Source organism: Lissotriton vulgaris, chromosome 1_1, assembly GCF_964263255.1.
Source record: "Lissotriton vulgaris chromosome 1_1, aLisVul1.2, whole genome shotgun sequence".
Taxonomy (NCBI): Eukaryota; Metazoa; Chordata; class Amphibia; order Caudata; family Salamandridae; genus Lissotriton; species Lissotriton vulgaris.
The window spans coordinates 65678619-65688435 of record NC_141685.1 but is presented as its reverse complement, the minus strand read 5'-3'; the positions used below and the strand labels follow the sequence as shown (position 1 = coordinate 65688435).

Genomic DNA, 9817 nt, shown 5'->3' with positions numbered 1-9817 from the left:
TAATGGACCGCAATCCTAGGCTGACCGAGAAGAACAGTTTCTTGCCAAACTGATCTAGCCTTTTGGATTCCTGATATGGCAGAGCGGTAGGGAATGCGGTCTGGGAAGTGGAGGCCTGGATAACCAGACTCTCGGGGGTGGAGTGGGTGGACAGAAAGCAGGGGTCGCCCGGAGCCGGGCGTTGGCGTCGGTCCACGTACTGATCCACAGGGAGAACTGTGGAGGGCTTGGACCAGGTGCCCATCAGAAAGTCAGTGAGGGCCTCAATAAACGGCAGCAGAGGCTTCGTAGAGCTGACTGGCTCAGAGAAGTGTGGCTCAATGGTTAGAGCGGCAGACCCTGATGCAGAGGTCTAGTCCGGGACCAGGGTTCAATTCCCCGCCTCGGCGGGTCTTGTGCTCAAAAATTCCACGGACCTGATAATTCTCGTCTCGGTGCCTATTCCAATCATGGAGTCCAACTCTGCAACTCTGGGCAATAGCTTGCTTAATCTCCACAACGGCCCCCACAACGCTAAGGATGCCTGGCCTCCACCTTGGGGGTGCCCAGGAGTGGACACCTCACAGGGAAAGCCAGGATGGGTTCCACAGCGGTATTCGTACAAGCGCCTTGAGACCCTTGCGGGTGAGTAGTGCGCTATACAAGTATCAATTTACATTTACATTTACTGGGGGTTGAGTACTGAGAAAAAGAGGTCCCAGTGTGGAAGCAACAATGATTTTACCATTTCAAACAAAAACAACAAATGAATCCACATTGTTTTAATTCACAATGAGGATGGGTATAACGAATATACAAAGTATCGTAGGTTGTACAGTGCCCAAGGGGGGAAGGAGGAAGTGATTGAGTGAGGATGGTGTGGTACTGGAGTTGTGACAGTAAAATCAACCTGAGTAACAAAATTACATTTGTATGTTAATTCAAATACAAAAATAGGACCAATGGTTCAATGCAGCAGTATATACATGTAATACTCAAGAAGTGCAAATAATGTCAAATTAGGTATGGAGTTGACAAATATCGGGACAGTTGTCGACGTTTCGACCCTCAATGTAACGCAGGGATTAGTGCAGCCCTTGCAGCAGGGTCTTCATCAGGACATGGAACTGGGCGGGCAACCTAATGAATATATATAAGTTCTATTAATAGTTCAAAATAATCGTGGGACACAACTTAATTGTGAGTTGTAACAAAAAGCACACATCAACATAGAGCATACCGTTATGATTATTGCTCTTCCTGTGAGGGGCTTTCATCGCCGTGGGTCATATTCATTACTAAGGGTGGGAGACAAATTAAATTAGAATTGTGGGAACCGAAGGTTCTGAGAGCAGCAGAATAAACATACTGTTATTCTTTTCAGAGGCTCAAAATGGATTACCGGTCATCATATACACAAGCGTTGTGTACTCACTTTGTGAAATTGAGAGAGCGGTGGAGGTCGAGACCGGCCCGCGGGCGGTGGATTTGGCCGTATCTGGAACAAGACATTGAGTTAGACTTTACAGAGCAACGTCCTGTTGGAGTGACTCGGCACCAGAGACGAGTGGAGAAACATGCGCTTACCTACATAATGCGGTAGCTCGGCAAAAAGTCCAGAGGTGGTCTTAAGGGGATCACTCCGTAGTATCTGTGAAGCAATAAGTTAAAAAATGATCGTGAATAGAGGATCTCATCGGGGATCACGATCTCAAAGACTGCAGTGGCAGGGCGGATGAGGCTCACCGAGCACCGTCCCGTGGGAGTGACTCGACACCAGAGACGTGTGGAGAAAAGGGCGCTTACCTAATGCGGTAGCTCGGCAATAAGTCCAGAGGTGGTCTGAAGGGGATCACTCCGTGGTATCTGTGAGGCAATAAGTTAAAAAATTATCGTGAATGGAGGATCTCATCGGAGATCACGATCTCAAAAGCTGGAGTGGCAGGGCGGATGGAACTCACCGAACGCCGACTTAATCGGGCATGTACTCCCGCTCATGTCTGCGTCTGCAATCGCAAGACGAGCTTCCTGGTTAGGATAGTAACCTAGGGAACGGTTTCACGTGACTATGGGTCATGAATAGACATTGAAAAAAGACTGCGCGTTTAGTACGATTATAATACTTTAGCGGCAATTAATGGAGTTCGTTTGAAGTGCTCTATAATAGCCGAAAAGGTCATTGACATGATGAAATGATGATTAATCAGACATAGAAAAACCACAGACAATAGTTGCAAAAAGGATTAGATATAGAATTCCCCAGACACATTGGTGAAGCCATTGCAGTGTGTAACAACCAATCAAAGAGGAGATCTTTAAGGATCTAACTAATTCTAACCGATTTTAGCTATTTTTGGCGTACCTCTCACATGAGGGTATAGGCCAGTTCTGAGTCAGATCAGTTCAGGATTATGCTACCACCCCAGGGTAGTCAGTTACATAGGAACATATTAGGGTAATATTGCTAACTGGGAAAAAGAGCTATCCTGTTCGTTGAGTCCATTATGGATAGAATTAAAAAGAAGCATCCACTTTACTTCGCGTACATTTAGAATACCAGCAATGTTACCACCTCGTGGTCCCAAAACTGCCTTTTCTAGTACCACCCACCGGAGACTATCTGGGGGGTGTGCCGCGAGTTTGAAATGGTCTACAAGTGGGGCGCCTTGGACCATACATCTGATCCTGCTCATATGTTGGAGAATTCTTACCTTAGCCTTTTGTTGGGTTTGGCCAATATAAATCAATTTGCATGGACATACTATTGCATAGATGATGTTAGATGTATTGCAATTGCTGTGGAATTTGAGTTTGATTCTGTGTTGGAGATGTACGAATTCCTTTGTTGGTATGGTGGTGTCACAGGCCTTGCAGTGGCCACACCTGAAGTGGCCAACAACTGGTGGAAGATTCCATAATGAGGTAATGGTGGGGTCATCAGGACTTGGTATAAAGGACCGCACTACATAATCCTTCACACTTTTGGCTTTTTTGAAAGCATGTAATGGTGTAGCCATTTGATTGACATCGTCGGATATCAATTGCCAATGTTGGTTTACAATGCGTTTGATTTGATTGCTTTTAGTCGAAAACGTTGTCACACACACAATCCTGTTATTTTGTTCCTCTGTCCTGTCTTTTGGAGTGAGTAGTTCATCTCTTAGATAAAACCAGGCACGTTTCCTTGACTTCTTGACTAGCCGTCTAGGATAGCCCCGTTCTTGAAGACGGTTCGCAAGGTCCTCAGATTCCTTGAAATAGTGATCTTTGTTGGAACAGTTCCTCCGGATACGGAGGAACTGTCCGAATGGCAAGTTGTCACGGAGTGCGCGAGGATGATGGCTGGTATATTGTAACAGTGAATTCCTCTCAGCAGGTTTGCGATAGAGTGTAGTGAATAAGGTTCCAGACTCCTCGTAGATGGTAATGTCCAGAAAATTGATAGTTTTGTTGTCCAATTGGCTTGTGAATTTGAGATGGGGTGATTGTTGATTCAACCATATGAAGAACGATGATAATACCTCAGTGTCGCCACTCCAGATTAACAGTATGTCGTCAATATATCGCATCCAGAGACTGAGTTGGTCTCTGAATGGATTGGAGTTGTTTAGTACAGTATCATCTTCAAATGCCGCCATGTATAGAATTGCCACGTCTGGGGCGAAGGGAGCCCCCATCGCTACGCCAGAGATCTGAAGATAGAATTGATTTTTAAATATTAAAAGGTTTTTTGTCATTGCAATCGTCAGAAGAGCTACAATGAACTCTGTTGGAACTTGCACTGGAGCAGGTCGTTGGTTTAGACACCTGGTTATCACAGCTAAAGCTTCCTGTTGAGGGATGCAGGTGTAGAGCGATACCACATCGCATGTAGCTAGTACTTGACACTGTAGGTCGAAGGATCGATTCTCAACAATGTTTATAGTGTGCATGGTGTCACGCAGGTATGATTGAGTAGACTCTGCAAGAGGTTTAATGAAGAAATCGATATACTTCCCAAGTGGTTCCAGTATGGACCCACAGCCAGAGACTATGGGGCGTCCCGGGGGGTGGTCCATGCTTTTGTGTATTTTGGGTATAGTATAAATGGTTGCCAGTCGTGGATGTTTTTGATTAAGATATAAAAATTCGTGTTCAGACAGAAAACCCTGGTCCAGGCCAGCTTGCGTCAGCTGCTGAATTTCGATGGCAGTGGCTTTTGATGGATCCGATCTTAGTAGTTGGTAACTGGTCCCATCGTTTAATTGGCGCAAGATCTCGGACTCGTAGTCGGACATGTCTTGGATCACAATTGCGCCGCCTTTATCCGCTGGCTTAATCACCACATCGTTGTTGCGGGCGAGTGATTGCAGGGCCAACTTTTCAGTTTTACAGATGTTGTACTTTGTGAATGATTTTGTATCCAGAATTTGTTGCACATCTCTCCAAACAACGGTCTCATAGGCCAGTATTTTGTGTGACATGGCACTGGCGTGCGGTACAAAGGTAGATGGTGTTCGTAATCCTGTCAATGAAGGGTTGGACCGTGCATCAGAATTGCGAAAAAAATATTTCAGCCGTATTTTTCGAAAGAACTTGAAGAGTTCAGTTCGTATTGTAAAGTTATCAGGTCTGTGGGTCGGTACATATGATAACCCTTTGTTTAGAACTTTGATTTCATCCTCGTTCAAGTTGTGTTGAGATATGTTGATAACGGGGCTCAGGATCTCAGGAGTGTCTACCATCGGTAGGTTTTGTTGCGTGTTACCCTCTCCCCATGCTGTTCCGGTTGAAAGTGCACTTGCTTCGGGGCCTGGCCTCGTCCTCCGTCCCAATTGTTCTTATTTTGTTGGTCGCGTTGCTGGCCACCTCGCCAGTTGTTGCCTCTGCCACGGGATGGACGCCATGGTGCTTGGCGTTGTCCTAAAAAAGGGTTATAATGATGTTGCTGGTAGCCGTAGTTTTGATAATTAAAGAAAGGGACTGGGGCCTGAACTATTAATAGAACTTATATATATTCATTAGGTTGCCCGCCCAGTTCAATGTCCTGATGAAGACCCTGCTGCAAGGGCTGCACTAATCCCTGCGTTACATTGAGGGTCGAAACGTCGACAACTGTCCCGATATTTGTCAACTCCATACCTAATTTGACATTAATTGCACTCCTGGAGTATGACATGTATATACTGCTGCATTGAACCATTGGTCCTATTTTTGTATTTGAATTAACATACAAATGTAATTTTGTTACTCAGGTTGATTTTACTGTCACAACTCCCGTACCACACCATCCTCACTCAATCACTTCCCCCCCCCCCCTTGGGCACTGTACAACCTACGATACTTTGTATATTCGTTATACCCATCCTCATTGTGAATTAAAACAATGTGGATTCATTTGTTGTTTTTGAATTTTTTTGTGTGAAATGGTAAAATCATTGTTGCTTCCACACTGGGACCCCTTTCTCTCAGTACTCATTCAACCCAGGTCCCAGTGACTATTTTTGGGTAAACCCCCCCATATATATACGACTGGCGGTTGAAGCACCTCGGTGAGGAAGTTAGTCCTCACGCTGCTGCAGGTAGCTCAAGGGCTAGGGCCTTGGCCGCCCTGCGCAACACCACAGCATAAGTAGCCCCCTCCTCCGTAGTCACGGAGGGAGGAGAGAGAAAACCAGTGTCAGGCGAAGTGGCTAGACCACTGGCATCCCCCAGCTCATCATCCTAGTCCTGACTTAACTGGCACTGCTGTGCCAGAGGGTCCTCAGACCCCTCCCAGTCCTCCCCTTGATCCGTGTCCTGATTAACAGGCATGTCAAATGTCAAAGGTTCTTATATAGCGCCTTATCACCGATAGGTCTCAAGGCGCTTGCTTTGGGAACCCGTCCTGGCTTTTCCCTGTGAGATTATCCCTACTGGGCATCCCCAAGGTGAAAGCCAGGCCTCCCGCCGCTGGGAGGCCGTAGTGGAGATTAAGTAAGCTATTGCCCAGAGTTGCAGAGTGTGAACCCGTGATTCGAGTAGGCACCGAAGCGAGAATTGTCGAGTCCGTGGACATTTGGGCTCAAGACCCTGCCGCGTCGGGAATTGAACCCTGGTCCCGGGTCTGACCTCTGCTTCAGGGTCTGCCTCCTCTAACCAGTGAGCCACACTTGCATAAATGACAGAGCCGGGTCATAGGTGAAGGGCTCACCCATCGACATCGGGGACGGCACTGCTCCGACGCCGAACCGGGACTGGGGCTAAAACCAGAGACGGTGTTGTCCGAGGATGGCGCCGGGGTCAGCACCAGCGGAGGAGTCATAAGGTCAACTGGCGTCGACCGGGATCCAGGCCTGGATCCCACGGGGTCCTGCACGCCGAGACCGAAGTTGCTGACGGCACCGGGGCCGAAGCCGCAAGCAAGTTAGGACTCCCAGTCGGACCCGCGGGCCCGAAGCCACGCCGGCAGGTGTCGACGGCGAGAAGAGAGTCCTCTTGGCTACGAGGAAGTCTCTAATATCGCCTGGAGTCGCATTCAGTCCAGGGACCAGAGGGTGTGGGACAGGATGCGACTCCTGAGCCGCGTGAGTGGCGAGGGGAGTCCTCACTGCTTCTTTTTGACATGCCTCGGCTTACCCGAGTGCGAGGACTTGGATCCGGATGATCGGTGATGACTGCGGCTCCGCGACCAGTTCCTCGACTTCCTCCCCGACTGGGACCTCAAGCGGCACAGATCGACTGCCGGAGCTCGAGGAGCTTACGGGAACGCTCCCGCCTAGCCTTCGACGTCAAGGCCCGGCAGTCGGAGCACGACTTGTCATCGTGGTCGCCCCCAAACAGTAGGAACACCGGCGGAGGGGGTCGGTAACAGACATCAGTCGGTGATAGGCGTCACACAGCTTGAAACCGGGCATCCCTACTGGCACCAGGAGTCGAGTCGACTCGACAAAGATAGACAAAAATGTCCAAAAAGTTAGTAAAAAATGACTAAAGGTACGTGCTCTTCCCGGATCTGCGCTAGCTGGCGCGGAAAAAAGAAGAACTGACGTCAGCGCACGAGGGCGGCGTCTAAGTACTCCAGCGACATCATTCCGGCGATCACGACACCGACGACGGACACGGAGCCGCAGACGACGCCTACCGACGCGCAGGGGTACTGCTGACGAAAAACTTTCCGTATCCAGTCTGACGCCTGGGGGTAATTCTAAGGTAAGGATTCTAACACTAACGTGTTTCTTTCAGATTCTGTCTTTCAGATACTAGCTTTTTTGGCATAAGGATTTTCTCCAGTGTGGAGTTTCTCATGGTGAGATAGCGTTTTTCTCTACAGCTCTTCTGGCATTCAGAACACTCATAAAGTTTTTCATCAGTATGGAGAATCGCTTATGATTAGTGAGGCTGTGCCTATCAGATAGGAATTTCTGGCATTCACAGCATTGGTAATGTTTTTCCCCTGTGTGCGTCTGCTCATGTAGAGGGAGATTGTGTTTAAAACTGATGCTTTTCTGGCACTAAAATATTTTGATGGTGTGTTTTCTTATGGCGCTTGAAATGATCTCTACCTCTGAATCTTTTCTGACAATTAGAGCACTGATAATTTTCTTCTCCAGTATGGATTCTCATATGTTTAGTGAGATTACATTTAAGGCTGAAACATTTTTGGCATTTGGAGCACTGATAAGGTATTTCCCCAGTGTGGGTTCTTATATGGTAAGTGAGACTGCCTTTTTTACTGAAACATATCTGGCATTCGAGCACCTATATGGTTTTTCCCCAGTGTGGGTTCTTATATGATTAATGAGATTGTTTTTTTGGCAGAAATATTTTTGGCATTCAGAGCACTGATATGGTTTTTCCCCAGTGTGGGTTCTTATATGATTAATGAGATTGTTTTTTTGCCCAAAACATTTTTGGCATTCAGAGCACTGATAAGGTTTTTCCCCAGTGTGGGTTCTTATATGCTGAGTGAGATTGCTTTTTACCCTGAAACATTTGTCACATTCAGTGCACTGATAAGGTTTTTCCCCAGTGTGGAATCTCACATGCCCAGTTAGAAGTGATTTAAGTGTGAAATCTTTTGGGCATTCAGAGCACTGATAAGGTTTTTCGCCCGTGTGGACTCTCACATGTGCAGTTAGAAGTGATTTAAGTTTGAAATCTTTTGGGCATTTAGAGCACTGATAAGGTTTTTCCCCAGTGTGGGTTCTTATATGCTGAGTGAGACTGAGTTTGTCTCTGAAACATTTCTGACATTCAGAGCATGGATAAGGTTTTTCCCCAGTGTGGGTTATTGTATGTTGAGAAAGAGTTCTTTTGTCAGTGAAACGTTTCTGGCATTCAGAGCACTGATAAGGTTTTTCCCCAGTGTGGATCTTTGTATGCTGTGTGAGTCTACTTTTTAAACTGAAACATTTCTGGCATTCAGAGCACTGATAAGGTTTTTCCCCAGTGTGGATTCTTATGTGCCGTGTGAGTCTACTTCGTACACTGAAACATTTCTGGCATTCAGAGCACTGATAAGGTTTTTCCCCAGTGTGGATTCGTATGTGCCGTGTGAGTCTACTTTTTACACTGAAACATTTCTGGCATTCAGAGCATTGATAAGGTTGTTCCACAGAATGGGTTATTGCATGTTGAGAAAGACGTCGTTTGTTACAAAACCTTTCCTGGCATTCAGAGCACTGATAAGGTTTCTCCCCAGTGTGGGTTCTTATATGATGAGTGAGACTGTTTTTGTAATTGAAACATTTCTGGCATTCAGAGCACTGATAAGGTTTTTCCCCAGTGTGGGTTCTTGTATGCCGAGTGAGACTCTTTTTTTCACTGAAACATTTGTGGCATTCAGAGCACTGATAACGTTTTGCCCCAGTGTGGATCTTTGTATGCTGTGTGAGAATACGTTTTACACTGAAAACTTTCGGGCATTCAGAGCACTGATAAGGTTGTTCCCCAGTGTGGGTTCTTATATGATGAGTGAGACTGTTTTTGTAATTGAAACATTTCTGGCATTCAGAGCACTGATAAGGTTTTTCCCCAGTGTGGGTTCTTGTATGCCGAGTGAGACTCTTTTTTTCACTGAAACATTTGTGGCATTCAGAGCACTGATAACGTTTTGCCCCAGTGTGGATCTTTGTATGCTGTGTGAGAATACGTTTTACACTGAAAACTTTCGGGCATTCAGAGCACTGATAAGGTTGTTCCACAGAATGGGTTATTGCATGTTGAGAAAGGCTTTGTTTGTTACAAAACCTTTCCTGGCATTCAGAGCACTGGTAAGGTTTTTCCCCAGTGTGGGTCCTTGTATGTTCAGTAAGTCTTCTTTTGTCACTGAAACATTTCTGGCATTCAGAGCACTGGTAAGGTTTTTCCCCAGTGTGGGTCCTTGTATGTATAGTAAGTCCTCTTCTGTCACTGAAACATTTCTGGCATTCAGCGCACTGAAAAGGTTTTTCTCCAGAGTGGATTCTCATATGTTCAGCGAGTTTCGATTTACGGGCGAAACTTTTCGGGCATTCAGCGCACTGGTAAGGTTTTTCCCCAGAGTGGGTTAATGCATGTAGATATAGACTCGCTTTGACACTAAACCTTTTCTGGCATTCAGAGCACTGATAAGGTTTTTCTCCAGTGTGGATTCTCATATGCACAGTGAGATAAGATTTACGCCTGAAACTTTTTTGGCATACTTTGCACTGAGAGTGGTTTCCCCCAGTGTGCATTGTGTCAAATTCTGTGAGATAAGATTTATGGCTGTATCTTTTTTGGCACATGTAACTTTTTCCCCCGACTTAGGTTATTTTGCCTTGATTGAGGCGGTTTTGAACACTGAACTTGTTCTCACAGTCCGTGTTTTTATAAGGTGTATTCCTAGAGTTAATAT

The 9817-nt window shown here is 46.2% G+C and overlaps 1 protein-coding gene across 1 annotated transcript; it reads right to left on the bottom strand.

Annotated features, from left to right (window-relative positions):
• Positions 1–7643: 7643 nt before the first annotated feature.
• On the bottom strand, positions 7644–9578 carry LOC147737310 (uncharacterized). The gene has a single exon (XM_086923495.1). It carries the CDS (start codon positions 9576–9578, stop codon positions 7644–7646), a length of 1935 nt encoding a protein of 644 aa, XP_086779621.1.
• Positions 9579–9817: the final 239 nt, after the last annotated feature.